Genomic DNA, 25,823 nt, shown 5'->3' on the forward strand with positions numbered 1-25,823 from the left:
AACAGCCTGAACACTGACTGATGCAGTGAAACAGTAAAACTGTCCCCCTTGATACCCAGAACAAGGATCTGCCATGCCAGCTCCCAAGATTAGATGACAGCCAGTGTATGGAAGTTTTATGGATGGCACACATAACATATAGGGCCCCTACAGGGAATAGCTGGTCATAATCAGAACTTATGGTATGGTTTGGTTTTTTCACTGAGCTATGAAAACACAGCTAGAAAGTCTATCTCACTGGTGCTGCAAAGGCTGATGTAACCACTGTTGAATTTCTGGCTTCTTGGAGAGCTCATCAGTCTGGTGCAGCTGCTTGTGTCAGATTTTATGAGAAACAGAGACCAAATGATATCTCTGCTATCAAACATTGTCCCCAAACCAATAGAAGTCCCTACCCCAGAGCATGCCTGAACCAGTGCCAGGGCATTTAATTACTGCTAGCCAATGCTGCCCATGGGGCAGGCATGCCATGGAATTGGGTTGCTGTGGAACACCCGTGAGTCACACCCAAATAGCATAGAAAATGAAATCCCAGCATTGCAAGGGTTCAATCACAGTCCAAGCAGGGTAAAAAAAAAGGAAGTTTTTCCTACTAGGAAAAAGGGTACTGCCTTTGCCTCTTTCCACACAACCACCAGCCCTGGACCGGTTACATGTCCTGCTCCAATCACCACATACTCAACTCCACAAGGGTAGAATTCAAAGTTGTGGCTCCAAACCTGGGAGTCAAGAGACCTGTGTTCAATTCCTAGCTGTGCCATAAGATGATATGGGTTACACAGCTCCCTTTCTGTGTCTGTCTCACCTTATATTCCATTTAAAACAAAGTCTTGCCTCTCCTGCCTCCATCTAGTTCACAGATGCCTTGAAAGCATTAAGATGCTATCTCATAATGCTGCAATTCCTTTAGCATCCAGGGGTAGGGGGGCAAGTCTTCAATAAATAAACTACTTCAATGCTGAAGGACAGAAAAGCTTTGAAATGGGATTAGGCCCTCTCTGTGGCTACCAAACAACAAAAAGGGCCCAGATGTATTGTTTAAAAGACAAAACAACAATATAATATATTTTTAGGTTACCTAATGATATTCTAAGGACTAGTTCATTATGTTTTAAACAGTTGGGGCAATGCTCTGTCCTAAAGCTGAATGCTTTAATGCCGCAGGCAACACAACTATTGCCTGAGGCATGTATAAAGTCTTAAATATAAACCTTGGCCCATGAACTAAAATTACTAATGGAATTTGGCTCTAGCCACAGAAAGGGTTTAAAATCTCCTGTCTAAAGCCCTATTTGATCATGTTTCCTTTGCTGGTTGCAGTATACTGTATCAGATCGTGACTACCCAGATTCTTGTGTGTGGTTACTGTATTCACCAAAATTACCTCTATTAAAGACTTATTAAGCCCATATTTCTATTTAGGAATTCCCAAATATCACCAAATATCAGTTGCACCATACATGCATTTAGCCTGGTATGTCCAGGATGTGCTGGCCAGTGGAGCCTTGACAGCAGACAGCCGTGCTGGGTTCACTGGGCACCCTGTGCTCTCAGGCCATGCCTGGAGGCACCAGTCACCTTGGGTCTCTCTCAGGGGCCTGGCCTGGATGCCAGACACCTAGCTGTTTGTCACAAGTTCTTTTTCATCCTGGTGAAAATCTCTGGCAAAAAACCCTAGAAAACATGTCTTGGAAACCCAGATAAACAGTAGCTCAAGTGAGAGCAGAAGCAGCAACTAAGCCTTCTGTTCAACCTTCTACATGTCCCAGACCACTCATATTCATTCCTTCCATTTGCTTCTGTAAATCTGTTGTGAGGAAAGACAGACCCACAAAGGCCTGGTTGGACATAGCCTTAGTGACATGGTTTAGTGTGAGGTGTCCCAGCCCATGGCAGAGGGGTTGGAACTTGATGATCTTAAGGTCCTTTTCAACCCTAACTATTCTATGATTTTATGACTGATATAGCTGCCTTTGGAAATGGAATTTACATCTCTGAATGAGGCGCTAATAAGTTACACGTGACAATAACATCCAGCAAATAAGGGGAAATTCTAAAGTACAGGCAAAGCCAGTTCAGGGAGCAGGGCAGAAGGATGCTTGAGCTGATGTTGGTTGTTGCAAATGTGTGTCTGCGTGTGATAACCAGCATATCTCTTAAATAAGATGTTTAGCTAAACTCTGATTATGCCCTATGTAATCCCAACATCCATTAACTGAAATATTTTGTTTAGGGGGGCTGGTTTGTTGGGTTTTTTTTCCCCCAGAAAAGAAGGGATGGTAGAGCAGAAAAGGCAGGAAATGCAATCCACTTCTAATAGAGTAATTTAAAGAATATTTAATCAATGTGGTTTAATTTAGAGGTGCAGAAGCATACTGCCAAGTGCATCACAGCATGACTGAGGGTGTTGTTTAGTCTGGTGGAGAACTGAGCTACCAAAACTATGTAAGAACCATTATTAAAGTTATGACATTGCAACATTTCTCAATTGAGGGAATACTCTGCCTGCTTTCCTGGTTTCTCTATCAAAAGCTACTCTCTCTTTAAAACAGCCTACTTAAAGTCCCTCAAATTTTTCCAGGCCTTGAACATGCAGTACTGGCACACACAGCAGTCGTACTTAGGAGGAAATACTTTCCAAAAACAGCTAAAGAGAATCTTGTGTTTGAAGAATTTTATAATAGGACCATGATGTTTGAAGTACAAAATGTGTTACATTTTGGGCCAACTACATGACAAAGACCTGCATTTAGTGGTTTAATTTTCTTTGCCAAGCTAAATTAGACCTTTATTTTCTTTTATAAATAAACTAATGCCACAAGGTGAGAGCATCGATTGTATTTATCATCTTCATTGGGAAATCCATCATGAAAATTCTTCTTTTATCCTTTCATTCTTTATTCATCTGAATTCCCATTGAGAGGGTACTGTTCTACATAATTATTAGAGCATCCTTATTCTGATTTTAGTTTATATTTGGGTAGTACAACGTCATGCTAAAACATGATCTTTAATGTACTAGTTCTGAAGAAAAATTTGTTCCCATAAAAGAACTATTCACAACAAGTATGAGAATGTTGTAAATGAATATGAAACACAAACAGCTCTTTAGCTAGTAAAAAAAAAGTGAGGAAATGAGGCAAATTATAGACTACATGCAGTTATTTTTAAAAACTATTCTAAATGTATCCCTTTTCCATACAGATCATATTCTTTATATAGGATATAGTTCTTGAGAATTGGTGGAAGTGGAAACTTCTTCATGGATGACAGTTGCTGCAGTCTCTTTAACCCCAAGAGCTTACGTATTTTCAGGCGACAGAGATGTTTCAATGGGCGAGGATTATCTAAAAAAGTGATAGAGGGAAAGAAATGGTGGGAATATCAATGCCATTAATAGAGATTTTAAGCCAGTTAGCAGTCTCAAAACATGCTCTAATAAAATCAGTAGCACAGTCTAGTATCTTCGGGCATTACGATTTTGCCACTTCTGAATAAAATACAAATCTTGTCACTGCAGAATTGTGATGATGCACTAACTTCTTCTGTCAGCTAACTGCTTAGCATTATTGTCTCACTTTTGGAAATACGTACACTGCACTGTCTCCATTGCACCCATGGCACCATCCATTTCCTCACTAAAGCAGCAGGACCAGACCTTCCCATGCTCGGACCTGCTGAGTCTTCTAAACAAATACTTCTTACCAGAATTTACCTCAGTCAGAGCGCTCAGTCTAATTCAGCTTTCCTAAGCATAACAAAAACTTTCACCATACTTGGAATATCAGTAGTTAAGACTACCAAAGTATTTGGTTGTTCCTGTGACACTAACAAAAAGGAGTTCATCTGCATGCCAATGTAAAATACTGAAGCAGAATTAAATACAGGGTACCAGTCTTAAACCTAAATATTTTTTTTTACAATCTTAAGTTAAATCAAATTCTATTTAAAATTAAAAACAAAAAGAGGTCAAAATTAATGCAAATAAAGAGAACATTTAATACATTCTCCAAAAGATTTCTTTAAGTTAAAGTGGGTATAACTTATCTCTGGTGCCACCAATAGTAGAAGGTCCAGGTTAATGTGTAGAAATTCAAAATTAAAGCATATGTAAAAAATATTATCCAATCACATTATTAGCAATGACAATTCTAGATGTCTATCATGTAAATCAGAATTAGGAAATGATGGTACAGAGACTGTAATGGAACACTCATTCACAACACCTATCACCTTGAACATAATCTAAACCATGATCTTACAATAATTCTTCAACGATTAATAGACTTGAGAGATTAAGGGAGCAAAAAGGATGGAAGTGAGAGCAATGCTCTTCAATAAAAAGAGCTGTGCCCCATAGCTGTGCAATGACTAGTGTCACATGGGTTAATAAGGCATTTGAAAAGTACCTCAGCGATCTGGCTTAACTAAAAAGGCTTCCCACACAACTGTGACATTCCTTATGAGATTAATTCTTGCCAGATGCACATCTGCCATATTCCAGACTGAATAACTAATTCATGAGCAGTCGCAATCTGTCTCAAGGACTGGATGACAGGCACAACCTGGTTTTTACCTAGTACATATTCGGATTGCTAAAACACTTCGGATGAATGTGACCCTACTTCAGCAATTAAAAGTCTCCCATAATAGAACATTATTAACTGGAAGTTATATATTTACCCAATATCTGACGTATCTCTGTCCACTCTTTCTGTGTTTCTAAGACAAACTTAATTTTTGTGCATAGAGGAACATAATCCATGTAGTCTATAAAAACACGAATCACTTTTCCTGCTAGATGTTTCAACCAAGGAACAGCAATGAAGTCACAGAACTGAAAGGAAAAACATAAGTCATAAGTTCAAAATCTGTGCAGAATGCCAAAATTACACATTTTCAAGCAATTACACAAGCCAATTTAAACAAAGTATTAGAAATGACATTTAACAGTCATGAACTGATACCTCAGTACATTACTTTAGAAGTAATTTTCCTCCATCCTTAACCTTTGTGATCCCTTAATTCATCTGGACAGGCCTGAAGGCCAGTAATTACTATAACATTGCTATGATTTGCAGCACTGTTCAACAGTGATACCTCTTTGGAAATACATCCACAACACTGGTTTAGGATAGGAACCCTATCCAGAACCCTGCCTCAAAATTTCTTAAAACACCCTTCCTAAAGCTCTAATATAAGAACCCCAATCTAAAACCAACCTATGTACATAATTCTCTCTATCTCAGAGTAGGAAATGCAAATGGTTGCTTTATTTTAAGGGTGTTTTAAAAAAGGATTTTGCCAGTATGTTAATCTTAATTCTGCACAGTAATCTGGAACATTTAAAGATGGCTAATGGAAAGAGCAAAGTGAAGAGAGGGAAAAAAGTTCTGTATTTACTGGATTATCCTTTATTACAGAAGAAGTCCACCCGGGGAGAATCTCTTCCTCTGGAGTTGACCACACAAAAGAATTTCCAAAGATATCTTGATGCATACAGTCAAAACACATCTCCACATTATATCCATGATTGAGTAATAGCCTCAGCATCACCTCATCATTCAAAGCATACTGAATGGCGCTGGGGAAATGTGTATCATTAACCAACATGAAGTAGCAGTTGACATTTGCTCCGTAAGACAGGAGCAGCCTTACAGTTTCATGGTTGCCAGCTCTCACTGCCACAAGAAGACAGTTTAAAGGATCCTTGTTTGGATTTGCCCCTGCTTTGAGCAGTATTTCGGTGCAAAGAATGTCATTGTTAGAAACAGCAAAATAAGGTGCAGTTTTCCTTTTGTCATCATAACTATCTGAAATGTGTTCAGCCAAGAGAGTATTGACATCAAAACCATGTTCAATGAGGAGCTCTAAACACTGTGAGTTCTGGCCATCTGCTGCTGAGTGAACAGGGCTTATTCCACTTTTTTGGATTGCAGTTTGGGATGTGACCGGAATGAGATACTTCAGGGCCCTACAAAACAGCGAGTAGAACTAGTTAGGCATCAGTTCCCTGCATAAGGAAAACTACCCTGATTCAGCTAGATGCTAAATTACCAGCTAGATGCTAAATTACCAGCTAGACACTTTAAACAAGAATATGAAAACACAGAAACACCAGTTTTGAACACTGTCAAACAGGACCTTGTGTTTAAGTTGTTTCAGTGGTTTTCACTCAGTTCTAAGGAGTACATTTTGCATTTTGCTTTATGTTAAAAAACTGCTTGAAAGTTAATTCAAACTAATGCTACCATAGGCATTTCTAAAATATAAATGCAAGTTTATAACATCTGCAAGTTTACCGTTCTTCAATGTGACCTTCTGCCACATTGAATCTTAAAGAAAATGTAAAGTTCAAGCTCATACTCACAGGTAGTGCCCCTCATAAGCTGCTTTGTGTATGGGAAGCAGTCCTGCCTTATTAGGCACATTGCCACTTCCTCCATATTCCAAAAGAAGGGCTATGCAGTCTGGATTACCTCCTCCGGCTGCTTCGAAAAGTATCGATGCACCATCATCTGCTAAGGCCTGAACATCTCCACCTTGAGAGGATATAATTATATTCAAAATTATTTGCAGATCATTATATAAAAAATCCCAGAGCACTTTCCTCTTCATTTTCAGATGTATTTAAATTAAAATGCTTCCAAAACAATAAATATTTCTTGTGGCAAATTTAAAACTCAAAGGCAAAACAAGAGTTGCACAGAGACAAGTTCAAATGCTCACCTGAGTGGGGTCTGCTTTGAACATAAGTGTTACAACTGAGGATTTCCAAAATTCTGGCATATTTCAAAAATACTTAATTTCATTAATTAGTACTAATATAACTCTGTACAGGGAGGGAGGAATTGAGAGGGAGAGGGAGAGAGGGAAGGAAGGGAATGACAAGAGAAAGAAAGAAGGGCAAGAGGGGCATGTATAGCAGCAATAAGGCCCTCCTTGACTGAAATGGATTGGTATTGACTCTGCCACTCCTCTCATATGTATTATGGAAACATGCAAGCATCACTCCAGTCTAGCAGAAACTCTCACATATGCTTAATTTCCTTCCAAGAAACCAATCTTCTCATTCATCACTACTCTCTCTTTCCTTTTCCATGATCATGCTAAAACACCCCAGCAACCAGGTAAGATGTATGCCCGTGCAAATCTTTACGAATAAGATACATACCTTTATGAATAAGATGCTCCAGCACATCACAGTGACCATATTCAGCAGCTACACCTAATGGTGTTACTCCATATCCATCCTTAAGGTTCACATTTCCACCATTCTTCAGAAGAAGAGCAACAATGTCTTTGCGTCCCTGTTTTGCAGCTTCATGCATTGCTGACCAACGTTTTACACATGGCTGGTGGATATTACAGTTGTGCTTAATCAGAGTGGACACCATTTCAAAAGAGCCCCCTCTTACAGCTTGAAGAGATATTTAAAAAGAAGAAAATAATACATTTTCAGGTATTTTATCTTAAAAGTGAAAGACATCTATTAAGTTCAGAAAGGCTTTTCCTTTTGTACTGATATGAGGAAAATAAAAAGATTCCCAGTCCTAGAAATCCAGGAATCCAATTTACCGGTAAGTTAGTGGTAATGTCAGCTGCTCAGGAAATCAACGTAAACCAACAGAAGCTGGAAAATATGTCAGTTGGGAGCACGGAGGGCAAAAGCAGCACCACTTTGATTCTGAGAAAGCAGAAGCAAGTGTATCAAAGGAAAGCAACAATGAAAATAACATATTTGAATATGGTTCTTACTTCTAAAGTTGGTGTAAACATTACAGTGCCCCCAAAAAATTTTACTTGTGGCTTTGTCATCTAGTAACTCTAATCCTAACGTACTCAGTGGGTGTTGTCAGTCAAAGTACAGTTGATATTCTGTCACACTTAGAGACCATGTTCTGTCTTTTTAGGTTCCATGGTTTTCAAGGGTAACTACACCTGCAAAATTATTTACATATAAAACAGTGATCCTGAGTAAGAATCTAATTTTACTTCTGAATAGGAGATCTCTCCACTGACTGGTGGGGCAGCCAAGGGAGACAAGCATCATAGGCTTAACAACTTTAACTTTTGTGAATGTCCTATTATATAGTTAAGAAGGTTTTGCAGAGACAACATTCATTGTAGTTATCCATAATCGCTTTGAAGTGGAGTACTACCGAATGTACCTGGAAGCAGAAATCATCCCACTAGACAGAAACTTCTTCAGCAGTTACCTTTTCACTAAAGAGACCTTTGGTCCAGAGATTTAAAATTAAAAGGAGTAACTAAATAATGAGCATCAACTATTAAAAGTCAAGCACCTGATCCTCTAGACTAAGTTTGACATGTATGATGCACAGCAATACCTACATCCACATTTTCAGTGCTAAGTGACACAAAACTATAAGAAGCATCACATAAGCAACACCTAACTGACAAACCTCACTTTCATGAGTTTGTATAGAGAAATATCTAGGAAAATAAACTGTCATTATAAGGGGTAAAGACCCTCTTCATTAGCTCTAGTTAACTCCTTGCAGCATTCATTAAAAGCAAAGATTACAAATAGCTTTGAAGTTTCATAGTCTAACAGTTCCTAAAAAGAACTTAATGCAAAGTTAAGTGCCAAGTGCAAGGTCCTACGCCTGGGTCGAAGCAATCCCGGGTACAGCTACAGGTTGGGCAAAGAAAAGATTCAGAGCAGCCCTGCGGAGAAGGACTTGGGGGTGTTGGTCGATGAGAAAATGAACATGAGCTGGCAGTGTGTGCTCACAGCCCAGAAAGCCAACCATATCCTGGGCTGCATCAAAAGGAGCGTGACCAGCAGGTCGAGGGAGGTGATCCTGCCCCTCCACTCTGTTCTCGTGAGACCTCACTTGGAGTACTGTGTGCAGTTCTGGTGTCCTCAACATAAAAAGGACATGGAACTGTTTGAACAAGTCCAGAGGAGGGCCACGAGGATGATCAGGGGACTGGAGAACCTCGAAGACAGGCTGAGAAAGCTGAAGCTGCTCAGACTGGAGAAAAGAAGGCTGCATGGAGACCTCATAGCAGCCATCTAGTATCTGAAGGGGACCTATAGAGATGCTGGGGATGGACTATTCATTAGGGACTGTATTAGCGTGGTGAGGCACTGGAATGGGTTGCGCAGGGAAGTTGTGAATGCTCCATCCCTGGCGGTGTTCAAGGCCAGGTTGGACAGAGCCTTGGGTGACATGGTTTAGTGTGAGGTGTCCCGGCCCATGGCAGGCGGGTTGGAACTAGATGATCTTAAGGTCCTTTCCAACCCTAATTATTCTATGATTCTAAATCAAGACATTGCAGAGGAACCTTCTAGAAATGCCTCTGGACCTTAACATGTTAATACCATAATTGCATCTGACAAGCCAACAAAAATTTGGAGAACTGAATATTTTAATACTGATAATTGTATTATAGATTTTATTTTCTAAAATTGTATTAATTTTGTAGATTGATTCTCTTCAGGAGAAATCAGAAGCTAATATAGCTAAATTACTCATGTATAGTAAAGTTCATTTAAGTCTACCAGTAGCATAAAATCTTCCAAAGGAATCCTCTTTCTTTGAATTGGGGTATTACTTAGAAACGCAGTTGAAACTTATTTTCAGTGAAAGAGGGGAGGGAAGTGACATGGGAGATTCTGAAACTGAAAATACCTGCCTACTCTGGAAGAAATCATCTGATAAAACAAAAAATCTCCAATAACCTTCAAACCTCCACAAAAGTACATTTAGGCTAACGCATCAGGTTATTCTTATACTGTACGTGTACCTTAAGAAGGTCAAATAGGATCAAAGGTTGGTAAAGGTTTTATAGCACCTGAAGGTAGAGATAAAGTTCCTTTACAAAAAAATTGGTCCTGTTTTCTTAGGAGCAGCTCAGCAATCACTTAAAGCATAAACAGCATCTTTAAGATGAGCTCAGTGATCACCTAAAGCACAATGAGTGCTGAACTGAATGCTGGGTACATTTCACCAAGTGCTGGGCATTTAGTTTCATCTAAAATGATGACCAGCATCTAAACCACATAAGCCCACAGGAGCTCTTGGGTGAGTACTTAGCACATGGGAAGCGCTGCCATTTGCTCTGATTAAACCCAGGGAGAAGAGAGAATTACCGATAAGAAGTGGAGTTTCTCCTTTGTCATTTGTGGTATTGGGCCAAACACCCTTTTCCAACAATGTTCGGACATTCTCCACGAAGCCAGCTTTTGCTGCCAAAGTTAATGGTGTTTCTCCATCACATGTTTTGTATTCCCACATTGCTTTATAAGATGCTAGAGTAAGAAAGTGAGAAAATACAATACAAAATTAAAGCACAAGGCTGTTAACACATACACATATACTAGAAATCGTTAAATGCTAAGTCTTTACGAAAATTACTTGAAATTATGCTTAACTTAGCCTAACTAGTACTGACAAGCATACTGAATACTGAACAGTAATTCTCTTCTGTAGGTTTCTGAACAAAACATTAAAAACAGTCCAAGTTCTTTGGTGATGCAAATTAAAGCAACTTTCCCAAAAAGAAAATTTGCCCAAGTACTTAAACAACATAAGCAAGATGCTCCATGCAGGATTTGATCATACTTCGTTTAATGAGAAGTTCTAACCTGTTGTCGTGGATGGCTATTTATTGCTCTATGATTCTTTGGTGCTTCCCTTATACTATGGGATTTTTTTCACTTTACTCACCATCTAGAATGGTTTCAAGTATTTGTTGAATCGGCTGAACTGCAGCCTCATGCAGCGGAAACCACCCTCTTTCATCAGCTTCATCCAAAGCATATTTCTGTTTCACTAGTTCTTGGAGCCCAAATACTTCACCTTAAAAAATTCAACAGATAACTGAGACGCAATTGGGAAAACAATATACAGAAAGCTTATTTTTGCAAAGGGACTATTTTGGTTTAGGGTTTTTACCTTGCTTTATGGATGTTACAATTTTCCTATTTTCCTCACTAGGTGGTACAAAACTATCCAAAAAAAAAAGAGCAGAAAATAGAAAATATAAAGAAAAAGTAGATGCATTCTAATATTTGTTCAGTATTTCCCATTAGGTTCTCATCTGAGCCAACTTTCCATTGAATATATCAACTACAAATTTGATTAGTTTTGTGGCCTCCCAAGTTAAACTTGTTCTGTGGTCCTTCTGAGTATCTAAACTGCTTAAGTGCACAATTCCTGCAGAGGACTGACCTGAAAAAATTCCTAATTTGGTGAAGAATTCTGACATGGACTAAAAGCTGTATTTGCCCCACGCTACAAAAATGATCCCGTCAGATTCAGAAACCTCAAGACAGCAAATGAGAATGTGATGGTGTCAGAATGTCAATATTCACTAATGAAGGAGAGCTTGATGATCTCCATGGAAAAATGGTACCATTTTCCCTGGAAAAGAGGTGTAAGAATTTTAACAATACCATTTAAACCTCCATGAGATGGGATTTAATTATTGGTGCCTGCTAGTTCTTTGAGATATTTTGGTGGTAAGAGCATATTAAAAAAATAGATCAGATTTAATAAAAAAGAAAAAGCAGCCAAATAACTCAGCAGCTCCGCAGAGAGCCTTCAGTTGAAAAGGAGATTCCAGTCCTTACAACAGGACTCCAGTGAGGACCCAGACCTTCATGAGAGCCCACAGGAAATGGGGAAACATTAACAGTCCCCCATCACTTACAGCTCTACATCTTTCCATTTTAGAAAGAATAATCTACAAAATGCATTTATGGAATTATTGCTGAAGAATTATTAAAACAAAGTTTAGCTTTGTTTGACAACACTTTTCATAAGAAGTGGCCTGAAAAGCAAAGTATTAGTTTAGCCAAGTGAGTATCACTTCCCAAAGCTCTCATCATGCCACGTAGCTCAGCTAAGCCTTACATTCCCTAACCACAGGAACCACTCTTAACCATAACATTGAAGCCATGTATGAACCCCCACTGGAACACCCCTGTGGTGTTTTCATTGTTGTTCTAGTTTGGACTAAATACTAATGTCTCAAAACACTCTTTAAAATATGGCATAATCTCTAACATATTGAATGGACAGTACCTGTCATTATAGCTGGAAGACACTGGTGGTTTGGCCCCATTTGATTCTTGGATGCTAAGCTGTATGGCATACTCAGTGAGCAGATCTTCAACCAAATCTTCTCTTTCATCCATCATTTTCTATGGTGAGCTATAATGATGAGCTATTTTGAAATACACACAAAAATATACTGCTAAGGATCATAACTTGCTTAAGGTACTTTTTGTAATAAAATCAGGTGTTTCCATAAATGCCTTTTAATTTAATAATGTTTTTGGGAGTTTATTCCCTGGTCTAGTGGGAAGTGTCCCTGCCCATGGCAGTAGTGGGTAGAACTAGGTGATCTTTAAGGTTCCTTCCAACTCAAACCATTCTAGAATTCTATTTTAAAATGTTAAAATTCCCGTTTAAAGATGGTGAACCCTGGAAACATTTAGCACTAGACATGCCATTTAGGAAAAGCTCTCTTTATTGTTCACACACTGCATTTACCATCTACAGATAAATACTGGAAAATCTGTGAACCATAAAAAGGAACTTTTCCTCTTTGAAACCTGTGGTCATCAAGCCAGTGAATATAAATTGTCTACAGGAGCATGAATAATGAATAGTAAACACAGCTATCACCTCATAAATGATTCCTGTCAAACACAAGCATTCACAAACTCATGAACATAAACACAAATACATATATATTTAAAAATCATAGACACAAAAAAGAAAAGCACTCAAATTGTTTGAGAATTATTAACTTCAAATATGCCTGGCTGTAGCTACCTAGGTTTTACTACCAGGCTTAAGGTTTTGCCAATGTTTCTGTTTTATTCAATCTTAGTAGATTCAATCTTAGTTTGTCCTTTAATCAGCAGAGGACACCAGATGTTGAATTATTTTTAAGTTTTAAATTACTCCTCCCACAGTTTACATGTACTGTACCTATCCCACAGAACACTTATCATTGCCAAACAGTTGCACACATACTAAATAATTATATTAAGCATCTGTTGTATGTTTCTGATGGAATACGAGTAATTTTGCAATTAGAGAAGGAACACTGTTTGGAAATTATTTACAGGCCATTTTCTGAAAATTATCTTCAAGGTAAAGTGCTAACCAGTTTTCTTTTTAGACTAATTTCTGCATTTTTCCCAAAAATAGTAAGTACCATAGCAAATATTATAATCCCATCCACAAATACTTTACTACTTAAGAGTATTACAATAAAGCTTTCAAACCAAAATTAAATTAGTAAGGGCTTAGAGTCAGACAGACTCAGAAGTTAAGGGTCTCCTGGATTCAGATTCCACATAATGCAGTTTTCAACCTCTCGCATGGCCCAGGTTTTTAACTGCAAGGATGGACTATCTGAAGGAAAGCGGAAAAAAATCTCCACTTCGATCCCATTTTCTTTGAAGTTAAAAATAGACAATTTTGGTCTTGACTAACATTTCTGTCTGCAAAAACCTTCCACAAATAATAATAAATAATAATAAATATTCATGGACACATTTTATTTTGGGGCTTAGAAGAACAGACCTTTATGTTGTTCAGAAAAGATAATACTTTTCTGAAGGGTTCTCTGCTCCCTCCTTTGGTGTCTCTAACCAAGGCTTCACCATAACAGTGCAAAAGAAGATTTCACACATAAGTTTGACTGGTGAACTTGTCAGCACAATGCATGCACATGTACCAGAATCTTTCACATACTACCTAATGTTAAATCCACTCCACATCACACTAACTCTGGAAAGTTCTCGAAGTTATCTTCTGGCACTGAAGTTTAGGTAGAACTCATGCAAAAAAGGCTTCTGAAATTACTGAGACTGCTGACTGACTGCCATCCTGTTGGGCAGAATGTTTGTTTAATGTAATTTGATTTATTCGAAAGGAAGGTATCCCATACCGAACTTCCAAGGTACAAACCATAACAACTTGAACATGCGACACAAAACAACGCAGCCGACCATCATTTTTTCAGAATGCTATCACAAGTTTCTTAATAATCAGAATGTAAAACTCTCATAATCAATAAGGCCATGAAACTAAGCCTCTCTTCCTCATGCCTTTTTGGCAATGAACTTCACCAACAGGCAGGAGAATTCTAAGTCAAGTTCTGTTGTGCATTTACCTTCACATTTTTATAAATATTTTTCTAATTCTGATGGCATCTTAAAGCTTCCATCATTCTGACAAACCTTTCAGAGACAGGAATGATAAAATCCCTCTTGGTCTTGCAGATTTAGAAGAGTATCTCAATAAACATATCTACAACCTCTTCTCATCATCAGCTAAAAGGGAAGTACGTATCCATTAGGAGGTGGAAAGTGCTCCTAATGAGACTAAACAGTTAATTTACATAAGATAATTCATTAAGGAAAACCACATAACATTATCTCTTGCTTCCTCCACAACAGCTTAAAGGCAAAGAGAAGCTACCTCCCCTTTCTTCACACCTTACATTTTGAATAATCTCCATTTGAAGACTTCATGCCATTGCTGAAACTTTTGAAGCATACTTTTAACGAATCATGGTCACCCTGTAATATGCACATGGATGGACATTTGTGTCCCACAATCCCTACTGCAGTTGCTGTCCTTAAGAGAATTGAGACTGAAAATTATGATGTTACAGCCCATTGTATTGTATCTGCCCTAGAGCCTGAATCAAAAAGACTCCTGAAGACTCAGACCCACACATGGAAAAGTGTCTGAAAAAGAGGCTGGTTTGGTATATTACAGTATCTGTATGGTTTAGTCCTGTGAGGTGACCAATACCCTCCAATGTTACTGATTCCAAGGAGAGAGATAAGTGCACAGAACATCTTGCAGTATAGTTGTTTAGTAAGAAAATCCTTCTATTTCTGGAAAAATATGTATTGCCTTTCTACCTCCTCTTTCTCTCCAAAAGATCAGAGGAAGAAATCAGTTTACAGGTCATCATGGAAACTTTTTTTCCTCTGGTCATGTAACTTCCATACTTGTTTGGTCAGCCATCTCCTGCAGATGGATTATTCCACAGGCAACATTAAGCTCTGCTTGAACAGAGACTTAACCAGAAAAGTCTCAGATGAGCAGTGTTTCAGAATTGTTGCGTGCACCGCTTTCAAATTATCTTATCCCACAAAAAATATATTATAAAACAAGAAAGTAAGGTAGCAAGTGACTGTGACAAGGTAGAGTAAGTATCAGGCAAAGAGCTCACCACAGCACAAGTTCTGAACACATTGCTATGGGTCTATACATCCCTTGAGAGCCCAATTTACAATATCACTGTGTTGAGGTGACAAGGTCCGACTGAGGAGTGGATGTTCCACTAGGATCACAGCGGAATATAACAGCGTGGCTGGTACACTGAGCAGCAGCAGAGACATCCCTGCTCCACTACATGATGTGGCAACAATAAAGCTAAAAATCTCAGCAGCAAGATCTTCCATTCACGTATGGAAGTTTTGCAATTTCCAGAACCAGGCACTAGATCACAAAAAACAACTGCAAATGCTTACTCTAAACAACTTTTGCTTTTTGTATCGCCAAGAGTATTTTCCTTAAATAGCACTGAGTATTCTGATATTTTTTCCAGTTATGCCTGAAAAACTAGATATTACTTCTTGCTGGTTTCCTTAAAAAATAAAAGGGTTTGCTCTCTTAAGTTACCAATTTTTCATTGAAATAAATCTGACCTACTTGCTAATCATGGAAGTTGCGTCTTTCCTTGGAAAGCAGTCATCACTTCTAAACACATAGGTATAAAGTTAAAAGTTATGCAAGTGTTAATGTTATTCTAATTTTTTATCCTTAAAATAAACTAGACAATCCTAGCTTTGCTCTCTATAAATAGAAGGCCCTTAGGCATGCGAAGAGGTTATTCATAGCAATAAAATAATTAATAGCAATCTAAATTTGGACTCAGTCTATTAAATACTACAGTTTCAAGCTCTTTCTCTGTTAGTCTAATTGGCGAGCATACCATATATTCTCACCTTTGCAACCCATTATCTTGCCACTGTTACTCTGGGGCCTGCATTTTGAACAGCCAGGAATGGCGCCCTGCAAGCTGATGGGTCCTGTGATACTTCTAAAATTAAATACACAGTTGCTAGATAAATTAAGGTCTGACCTTGTGCAACTGTAACATAAGCAGACTCGACCCACAGGAAAGTATTACACATGACTTCTCTACAATCTCGTCAAATGTAACACGAGGTCTGGATGGTATAATAAGATTATCTGTGCCCTCATTGGTTCAACAACTCTCATTAAGAAAATAAATTATTTGCCAACTTATTCTCAAGGGCTACATTAAAAAAATCTGGTAACGTATTTACATAAATTAAATCAAATCTCTGAAGACTGAGCCTTTCACTAGTTGTAGATCCCACCACATTACATCACAAAACACCGATATTTCTCTGAGAAGCTGAGAGGATGCAAAGATTAAGTGACAATTACAGCGTTTATTTTACTAGATTTAATAACTTGAAATTGGACAATGAAGCAGGAGACACAGCACCACAAACAGCAGTGATGCAAAAACAGAGTAACTCAAAAGTAACATCAACAGCAGCAGTACCCAGCAAGTTCAGTCACATGCATGGGATGAGGAAGAAGCGGGATACTTATCACTGATGCAACACCTCTGCCTTGTTTTGGTTTTAACCGATTATTTACTATCTTTACCAAAATTAACAGGCAATAACGAAATGTAACTAACTGAAACAACAAACTTACAACTTATCTTTAATTGTTCTGATGAAACTAAATTGTATGCTCTAAACCCTTCTGTGCCCCATGATTCACCTGCATTTACAGACCCATAAAACCATAAGCTTAACTAAGGCACTACATGTATCCCATCTTTGGACACAAGATCAATAAAAACATTTAATGATGATAAATAATACTGCAACTTTTGACAGGGCAACTGTTTGGCGACCTTCCTACTGTATCACTTGTGGATTGACTTCATGAACTATCAACACGGCTTCTTATTTTTTACTATCTGTACTAGGACATGGTAAGGACACCTATATGCTTGGGTTGTCTAAACAGTTAGAACTATTGTTTGAATGATGCTGAGATCACCAGGCACAAAACAATTTGTCCTGTGGTCGATTAGTATAATCAGGAAAGAGATCATCTGGTTGGACCCTCACAGAGAACAGTATAATGAAAAATAATCCAGTAAGAAAGTCAGAAATGTTTAAAAAAATGTCATTTTGATAGGAAAGAGGGATTCTCAGTGCCTTGGAAAGAAACTCCAGGTCCCTCTGATACAATCTCAAAGAATGCTTGGAAGTGGAGAAGCACAAACCTGAAATTCTGATGTAATCTGTATTAATAATTTTGCTTAAGTAACGGAATGGTGGCAGTACATGTCTTGTTAAAAGACCGGCTTTCAGGGAAAATTCCATGGCATTCTGAAACTTGTTTTGTTGGGTTTGCTTACCAGTGACAGAAAAGTGGAGCTCAAGAGCAGGCCACAGGAATTCTGAAGAAATATTTGTCCAAATAAATACTATGTAAACTTACAACACAGTTATTATATTTCTCACCATGCAAAATTCACCCCTTAAATCAGCAGATAAGCCATAATGATACACCTTAATAGAACAGCTGGATCTTCAAATGAATGTCATGTTTATAGCTACCATTATTTTTTTTCTCCCATTCTATCTGATATCCCTTAACTAAGCTTTCTTTTTTCCCTTATGTATTTTATACTTTTTTTGCTTTATTAACTGAGCACTCACCTATTTGCCTTATTCTATTCCAGTGATCCTTATTTTTGATTCTGTAGCTAATTAGCTACTTTTAATACAGTTTCTTGGTCAAACAAATTTCACAGCTAAAGTTCACAGAAGGTATATGCATGCATCTGCTTATTAAACAAATTCCAGAACACTTCTGTGTGTTCTCTGAGGCAGAAAATTACCAACCTCAGGAAGACCTGATTGATGAACACATGCATACAACCCTTTAATATAGTAATTTTGCAAAAAATATGTAACATTCTAATTGCTTATAAGCTTCTACATTATTTCTCATGAGGCCTACTCCCAGGCATAAAAATGCCCTGTTGCACACTGCATCAGCTACCAATCATATTTTTTTACATCACAGAAAACTTGAATGCGTACTAGAAACTTTTGCAAACCCTAACATGTACTTCATGAACATCAGAAGCTGAAACATATTCAAATCACATGTACTACACCAAACTCCCACTGTGAGTGGACATAAATATCTTTATTTCCAAGCACACATCACACAAAACTCCTCTGAGCAGCAACCAAACATATTTCTGACACTTTAAGGCCTGACAGAGTTGTTTGACTCATGAAACGGAGCTCTGAAATCAAATCTGAAGCTTGGACTCTGCAAAACATTTTTAAAAATAAATCCAAAGCTATGAACCTGTTAGCACTGAGAACTCATTATGGCAGTTAACTATCACTTGGCAAAAGTCAGTTGATTTCAACTGCAGTCACCACTCAAACACATCAACCAAAATTACACTGCATCTTTATTAAAACCGTGCTAAAAATCTAAATGCAACATACCACACATACGACTTCTGTGCGATGCATTTCTAGAACAGCTCTTTCAATGGAGTATTTGTCATTTAGAAAATTTTAACTTCTGCACACTGATTAAAAGCTGTCTTTAGAATTTTCATGTCCACCGCTACCAGTAAACGTGTTTAGATTTAAAAGGGATAACCAGATCTGTAATTCTTCTCAGTGCAGCAAAGCACAAACTGCAGTGTACTGCTACAGCAGACCCTGCCCACCAAGCACTGACTTGTAAGCCCTGACCTGCCTTCGGGTCTGACAGCCGCCCCGAACAAAGGCCACCCACGGCCCTGGCCTGCGACAGATTCAAGAATAGAACCCGAAAGCAGACCTCGCCTCTCCCAACACCGAGCCAGGCAGCCCCCGAAAAGGACGGAGAGCCCGGCCGCACACAGCGACACCGCCTCCCCTCCCCGCCCCGCCGCTCAACAGCGAAGACCCAGCTGCTTGCCCCCCAAGCGGGCACCGCACCACCGACACGGCCTAGTTCTCTTCAGCGGATGAGACCGCGCCGCCCCAAGCGTAAACACCGCCGCCAAATACCCCCCATCCTCCCCTACCACCATGCGCATGCGCGCCACCCCACCGCCCGGCGCTTACGCAACTGCAGTGTCACAAACCGCATGCGCGTTCCTCACGCTGCGCTCTGCTTCTCTCGCTGCTCACCGGGACCGGAGCCGGCGCAGCAGTGGCGCATGCGCAGAGCGGCGTCCTTCGTCGCGTCCTCTAACTGCGCCCGGTGCCTCGTGCGCGCATGCGTGCTGCTGAGCCGGTGTCCGGCGGTGGAGGGCGGGACGCGGCGTTTCGCGCAGCGCGGTCATGGCGGGTACGCTGAGGAAGGTGAGGCGTCGCGCCGGGTGGGCAGCTTGTTCTGCAGTGGGGGTCTGTCCCTGGTGAGCGGCGGGCGAGAGAGAGCCGGGCGCCCAGCGAGGGCAGGGCTGAGGGGAGAGTAAGGCCCAGTTCCTCGGGGTACGCGGGTCAGGCGTCGGGTGCTCGTAGGGCAGAGCGACAGTTACCGGAGGGGCGGGTCTGAGGAAGGAGGCGGGTAAGCGGGAGCTCGCCGGGGAGGCTGTCAGCAGTCGCCTTGTTCTGCGAGCAGTCCTTGTGCTCGCTCTCCCGTCCTGTCAACGCACCGCAAAGCTTATGGGATCCCATGTGTGTGGTGGGAGGCGGAGACTCGTGTCATGGAGTGGTCCCCGTCAGGTGTATATTGAGCCAAAACAGAATCATCGGGTAGCACGGAAATGGATGCTTAGGTAGACTAAATATGTTCGTGCTCTGTGTGCAGACCACTGGACTTGTAGGATTGGCCGTAGCTGAGAACCCTCATGAGGTACGTCATGTGTCTTGTGTATTTAATGGAAATTGCCAGCAAGATGAAGGCTTTAGGGTACATATTTCTGTAGTAGGTACACTGTCTAGCATAAAGCAGTCACAACTTACCATAATTCCAAAGTGATAGGCAAATAAATTCTCAGAAGTTTAATTGATACTATTAGGAGTTATTTTGTACATTCACTTTTTGTTGCATGTGCTAATTTTCAAAAACCTCCTTGGTGTACGTAATTTTATGAACCAGTATTTGATTTCTCTAATCTCCAAGGTAATCTTTCCCAGGTAATTTTTCAGAAACTGATGATTCAGATGTGAATTTACCAGATTTTTTTAAAGTATAGTTTATATTAGAAATAAGGCTTTTATTGTTTCTGTTTTGCATCAAACATACTACAGATTGCAACTTGGTTTTTTTTCCCTTTGGGGAGTCTGACAGCGCTAACTTTTCAGTTCTGATAAATCCCAGTCTTAACCAAGACGCAGTTCTATGGTTCAGACTGACTTACTTTGTTAATCCTACTTTTCTGGATACTATATTGATACTATTCTGAATACTATAACCCTCTATATTTGTGTATAGTTAGATAGGTAGTAGGTTAAGTAAGACAAGTTAAGTAATTCTAGTTGTGTAATTTAACCACGTCTTGTCATCACTTCAGCGCCTGCGAATGCTGTACACAAAAATCCTTGGTGTCCTGCAGAACATTCCCAAAGATGCAGCATACAGGAAATACACTGAGCGGATTATAAATGAGCGGTTTAAGTTGGTGCAAACGGTAAGTACGGTGCTGCTTCATAAATGTTACACATGAAAACATTTTTAGGATGAGAATAATGATTTTCAAAATGACTGGTTGTTTTCAGGAGTATATGTACCCTTCAGGTACCAATTCAGAAATAATTGGAGACTTCAGGTTTATTTTTGTTATTGACTGGAACATTTTCATGATATATTAAGAAGAATTATTATTTGCTTTCTGATTTTTTTGTGAAAAATAGAAGAAACCATATTTTTTAAGATACATTTTTAAGAACAGTGGTAATTTCCAGACATTTGCACAAAAATGCATGCGCTCTTAACTGTGTAGGATCTTTGTGCAATCACGGAATCACAGAATGGTTTGGGTTGGAAGAGACTTTAAAGTTCATGTAGTTACAACACCCTACCATAGGCAGGCACACCTCCCACTAGATAGGGTTGCTGAAAGCCCATTCCTTGGCTTTGACATTTTAAACGGCTTTTTGGTACATTAAACTGTGCAATACTGGAACTGTGTATTTAAGATGATAATTGAAGGTTGCATATCATTTTATAAAAAGCTCAGATCAAAATTGTCTTTCAAGATGTATACTGAAGCCCTGAGCTGCTAATTATTCTTGGGATGTCATTAGATAGTACTTGGTTTTTTTGTATTTATCACTGGGAGTTTAATGTTTGATTTCCAATAAGAAAAACGTGAGATTTCTTTGATAATGTAAAATGGCAGAAGCTAGCTAATTTGGTGCAAGGTTTGGGGAAGATTAGAGCATGATCTGGTTAAACTATTGTTTTCATAGTTTATCTGGGCTTTCTACTTCTCACACATTTATTTATTTGTATTTAAATACACAGGAGACTGATGTGCAAAAGCTACAGGACAAACTGAATAGTGGTCACATAGAAGAAGTCATTTTACAGGTAAAGTGGGAAAATTGGAAGGTTAGATACAAAAGGGAGCTGTGGTTTTCAGTGTTCCTTCGGCTAAGCTGCGGTCAGAAAATCAGCAGTTTTCCATATCTTCATTTGTGGCAAAACAATCAGAAAAAAAAAAAATCTGAAAATGATCTGTCATTTGATTGGGATGACCATGCTGAAACCTAACACAGTTAACACGTTTACTATTATGCTTACATGAGTACCTTGGTGTACCTACACTGGTTCTTACAGAGTCTTAAATCAGCAGAAAGGGCAGAAGACGGTTGAATAATATTGGGGAATAATCCAGATAAATTGGAAAGTATCATGAAAGAATCATTGGGAATGCCTTGGTGAACAGACTGACTGTCTGGTATTTGGGGGTGATTCAATATAGTTTTTAGAAACAAAACCCAAAACACAGAGTTCCTTTTGATAGTCTGTAACTGTGATAGGTAGTGACATCACCTAGATAATGAAGTAGAGGTAATTTAATACTTTGTCAGTTGTACAGAATTTAAGAATTTGTGTATGGTGTTTATTAACAGGCTGAAAGTGAGCTTTCTCTGGCACGAAAAATGATGCAGTGGAAACCGTGGGAACCTCTAGTTGAAGAACCTCCTTCTGACCAGTGGAGATGGCCAATCTAATTTTCAAAATGGTATAAGCTCTTGAAAGTCGAAAAAAGTTAATTAGTAATCTATTATTTCTGACAGCTGTCCTTAAATTAAATATAATAACTTCATAAAAACATGTTTCATCCCAATGTCTGTCTATATTTAGCAATCTAAAGACTGCTTGCAGTTTCTTGGAAAAATGGTTTTTGGAAATTTCTTTCCAGCTGTTATACAACCTTTGGTTTATTTTCTTTAGTAATTTATTATTAATGGGGTATTTGTGCCTTTTTATAATCTGCATCTGTATGTTAACAAATACAGACATTACAGGCCATTTGAAATCAGAATCCCAAGTTGCAGAAAAGTATGATTCTGCCCTTCTTTCCCACCTTGGGTTGTGTATTTTTGCCAGCCACTGCCAGTGTCTGACCAGACAAATTCTGAGATCGGGATCTGGTGACTGGTGTCTGCCTACAATAATGCCAATTCTGCCACAGGGGAAGCTCTGGGAAGACTCGAGAGTGGATGGGCAAGGGTAGAAGGAAGGCTGCCCCTGAAGGTGAGGGCAAGAACAGGTTTGTTGGTTAGCTGGTAGGTTACCATGCTTGCCATCATATGTATTCCACAGACTTTACTATTGGGGTCTTAACAAAGGCTTAGTATATAAACATGTATACGTTATAGATGTATACTATTGATTCAGACCTTGAATATTACTTAGTAAAGGAAGAAAAATAGCAGATCTTTCTTGATGTATCTGGCTAGGTTCTTTCAAGCATTTAAATGGAAACAATGCCTGCCTCTTCTGATTGTTTACAGATTTCAGTTTATAAGCTCCAATTAAAATATCCAAACTGGATCAGAGGGACTGTGTGAGTTTGCCTTTACTCATAGTTTTTTTTCAGTAGTGTTAATAAAGTTCTTACACGTTTAAAGAGAAGAATACAGCTGTATGACAAATCTGCGGTTGATTAAACATTTACAATAATGACACTGCACTATGTAACATTATATAACATAGCTGGTTTTCCTAGTCATTAGGCCTGTAAGTTTACCTGTGACATCATTATTATTAATAATTGATTACATCTTTATATAGTATTTCATATAGTCAAGGTATTAGAGGAGTAGGACAGTGGAATTTAAAACACAGGAAGTACACGTAGGGTATTGACTCTAGCAACTGTTTTCACTGCATTCTTTAGCATTGTTTATTTCAACTATTATTACTATCTTTACAAAAAGTTTTAGATTTTGAAGTCTGAAAAAGTGGAAAGTATTTTGCTTCACTGTTTCCTTTTGAAGGGGCTTCAGTCTTGAAAAGGGTAGAAGCTGGTCTCTTCTGAGATAAAACCACTAGATGGCATTCCAGAAGAGGAGTTTGATGAAGTTAACGTGCACAGTTTTCACATGAGAAATATTAAAGGATTACAAGCTTGAAATCGGGGCAAACAATGTCTGGTAAGAAATGAAGGTGAATGGGTGTAGGTGTAAGTGTTGAGCTGATGTGGGAAGAAGCAAGATAAAAAATAAAATACTCCAAAGTCTAGTATGAATGGTGCTGGCATGCAGTATTTGAGGGGGAAAAAATAAGTTGCCAGAAGTGGTGACAACTGTTGGAACTCTTTCATAACTGAGACTTTAGCTGAACTCTTGTGCAGTTATTTTCTCCACTTCTAGAGCTGTATTTGTCACGTGACTTCCAGTAGCTCTCCAGTAAGCTCATGAGTTCGTTGCAAGGGAAAGGAAGTATTTTTCTTTTAAAAGTGAGTTTCACTTGCACCTTCTCCCTTTCACAAATGTACAAATACATCCTTGATACAGGCCCTAACATAAGTTGTTCACTACCTCGAGGGGATTGTTGTTTTTTTTTTTTTTTCCCCCAAGCTAGATTTCCTAATTTATATTCTCAGTGATTTTTCTGGTATATGAGTGTTTGTTTCACATGACTCAAAATAAGTTCATTCTCTAAATTTTTCTATCCAAAACAGTGGATTAGCCTTCACAAGTGCTTTAATTTAGGAATCAATTAACTGGAATCTTAAAAAGGTTCTACTGAAGCCTACTCCAGGAATCATTAATAAGGATTTTTCAGCTTTGCACTTTTTAGCATTCTCTGCATTTATTTTCATTCTTGTATTATCATCATTGGTTAATTATGGTTTCATTATCTTAGCATAAATTAATCATGTATGCTACATAAGATTAGTAAATTAATTAGTACTATATTGTAGCATTAACTTTAGTTATTGAGAAGAAAGGGAGGATTGCAGTTCTGAGATCAAATGGTATGTGCCTTTTGTGCAGTGTTGTATAGTTCATGTCATGCTTGTTCCTGGCTGATTTAAAAATACATCTTTGCTAAGAAGAGAAACAGTAATTTTTACCTTGCTGTTAACTCTGAACTATGTATCTGTTATTTCAATCCACAGCATACTGTAGCAACAAAACAGTACACATATTTTACAGGCAAGAGAATCTATATTAGGAGTACTGTGTTGCAAATAATTTAGAGAGAAATGTGCTAGAAAGGTCTAATTTGGAGGCTAACAATTTTGCTTGATTTTTCTCCTTTAACTATATTGAAAATACCTGATGATGCAAAAGAGTTTTATCTTTCTGTGTGTAGTATGGTAAGGTAGATCACTGCAAGCTTTAAAGTTAACAAACTTTAGATCTTGAAAATGCTTTGAGATCATCTGATGGGAGTCATTGTGTTGAGTGAACATCCCTGTCTCTGCAAGGATGGGACAAAGGGAGACAGAGGCCTGTTAAACGAGGAAAACAGCTTTTGGATTGCCAGGCAGCAGCTATATCAAGGGTTTTGTTATTACTACCTGCACTCTGTGCTGTTTCCCCTGTTCCAAGTGGCTGAACAGGACACCATTTTAGTCTTCCAACGTAATTGCTGGCTGCGTTCAGTGGGAGATGAGTGAAAGCTGCTTTTTTTAATTTACAGCTTATACGCCATTTCATAAAAAAAACCTGAAAAATTGTCTTGCAATTATCTTAAGGAATTGTCTTAAGGAGGTTGAATGTTTAACCAAATTGGCTATGTAGTAGTGACTGCTGGTCCTGTTCTACCTTGGATTAAGTTCAGTCCAGGTTTTAGAAAAAAAGACTTATTAACAGTAGTAATGGGAAATTTCTGTTCCTTTTGATGGGAAGCAGGCCCATGTTCAAATGCCTGTGTCTGAGAAACATGGAAACATCATGGCACACAAGTACCAAATAGAGATGTAATTACAGTGCCTGCTGAAATACAGTTTTTTGCAGGATTCTCCCACAGTTGTGACACAGAACTGTGTGTTTCACCTCTAAAGTGATTCTGTAAAGTGAGTCTAGACACAGTTCTCCTGCGCTGTGCTGAAGTATTTGCAGGTGTTGTCTCAGAAATCACCCATCAAACACCGGGAAATTCAGTTTCACAGGGTTTTAATTCTGGTGTAAGTGTCTTCATTTTCACTCAGCAGCCTCAGCCCTCGCACCGGAGCCACAGACCTTCCAGGGCAAACACAGGCTGAGCACATCATATATGTAAGTGCTAACACGGGACGGGAATGATGAGCTGTAGAGCAAAGGTTAT

The 25,823-nt window shown here is 38.8% G+C and overlaps 3 protein-coding genes across 9 annotated transcripts in view; 2 read left to right on the top strand and 1 right to left on the bottom strand.

The window, feature by feature from the left end:
* Positions 1-2,959: 2,959 nt before the first annotated feature.
* On the bottom strand, positions 2,960-19,396 carry ASB15 (ankyrin repeat and SOCS box containing 15). 2 transcript variants are annotated; one of them, XM_080639092.1, is made up of 10 exons: positions 19,277-19,396; positions 12,060-12,201; positions 10,929-10,981; positions 10,701-10,832; positions 10,124-10,282; positions 7,175-7,420; positions 6,371-6,542; positions 5,404-5,974; positions 4,684-4,837; positions 2,960-3,347 (listed from the first exon to the last, which is right to left on the bottom strand). In XM_080639092.1, the coding sequence occupies exons 2-10, from the start codon at positions 12,173-12,175 to the stop codon at positions 3,175-3,177; spliced, it is 1,776 nt and encodes a 591-aa protein (XP_080495218.1). In that variant the 5' UTR covers positions 12,176-12,201; positions 19,277-19,396; the 3' UTR covers positions 2,960-3,174. The 2 variants fall into 2 exon arrangements, with proteins under 2 accessions (XP_080495218.1, XP_080495219.1); XM_080639093.1 differs by lacking the exon at positions 19,277-19,396 and adding an exon at positions 17,485-18,061.
* NDUFA5 (NADH:ubiquinone oxidoreductase subunit A5) lies at positions 19,351-22,643 on the top strand. 3 transcript variants are annotated; one of them, XM_080639095.1, is made up of 5 exons: positions 19,351-19,450; positions 19,899-19,943; positions 20,605-20,721; positions 21,558-21,623; positions 22,169-22,643. In XM_080639095.1, exons 1-5 carry the CDS (start codon positions 19,430-19,432, stop codon positions 22,268-22,270), a joined length of 351 nt encoding a protein of 116 aa, XP_080495221.1. In that variant the 5' UTR covers positions 19,351-19,429; the 3' UTR covers positions 22,271-22,643. The 3 variants fall into 3 exon arrangements, with proteins under 3 accessions (XP_080495221.1, XP_080495222.1, XP_080495220.1); XM_080639094.1 differs by lacking the exon at positions 19,351-19,450 and adding an exon at positions 19,470-19,813; XM_080639096.1 differs by lacking the exon at positions 19,899-19,943 and having other exon boundaries at positions 19,393-19,450.
* IQUB (IQ motif and ubiquitin domain containing) overlaps positions 22,170-25,823 on the top strand; it is a 30,842-nt gene continuing 27,188 nt past the window's right edge. For 2 of the 4 annotated variants that reach the window (XM_080639088.1, XM_080639091.1), the window contains exons 1-2: positions 22,170-22,281; positions 22,735-22,796. In XM_080639088.1, coding sequence (XP_080495214.1) covers positions 22,763-22,796 — 34 coding nt within the window. In that variant the 5' untranslated portion in view covers positions 22,170-22,281; positions 22,735-22,762. Of the gene's footprint in view, positions 22,282-22,664; positions 22,797-23,542; positions 23,699-25,823 lie in introns of those variants that run through there. The other 2 variants (XM_080639089.1, XM_080639090.1) reach the window with 2 other exon arrangements.

The sequence above is a fragment of the Psittacula echo genome, assembly GCF_963264785.1.
Source record: "Psittacula echo genome assembly, chromosome: 1".
Classification (NCBI taxonomy): domain Eukaryota; kingdom Metazoa; phylum Chordata; class Aves; order Psittaciformes; family Psittacidae; genus Psittacula; species Psittacula echo.

Excerpts from the sequence above, each read along its gene's own strand:
- ASB15 (XM_080639092.1), bottom strand. The coding sequence starts at position 12,175 with ATGATGGATGAAAGAGAAGATTTGGTTGAAGATCTGCTCACTGAGTAT. Across the intron at positions 7,421-10,123 it reads AGAAACTCCACTTCTTATCG|CTGTAAGAGGGGGCTCTTTT; the intron begins GTAATTCTCTCT and ends TATCTCTTCAAG. Across the intron at positions 6,543-7,174 it reads GGAGCATCTTATTCATAAAG|GTGGAGATGTTCAGGCCTTA; the intron begins GTATGTATCTTA and ends TATCCTCTCAAG.
- NDUFA5 (XM_080639094.1), top strand. The coding sequence starts at position 19,754 with ATGGGATCCCATGTGTGTGGTGGGAGGCGGAGACTCGTGTCATGGAGT. Across the intron at positions 19,814-19,898 it reads CATGGAGTGGTCCCCGTCAG|ACCACTGGACTTGTAGGATT; the intron begins GTGTATATTGAG and ends CTCTGTGTGCAG. Across the intron at positions 21,624-22,168 it reads TAGAAGAAGTCATTTTACAG|GCTGAAAGTGAGCTTTCTCT; the intron begins GTAAAGTGGGAA and ends GTTTATTAACAG.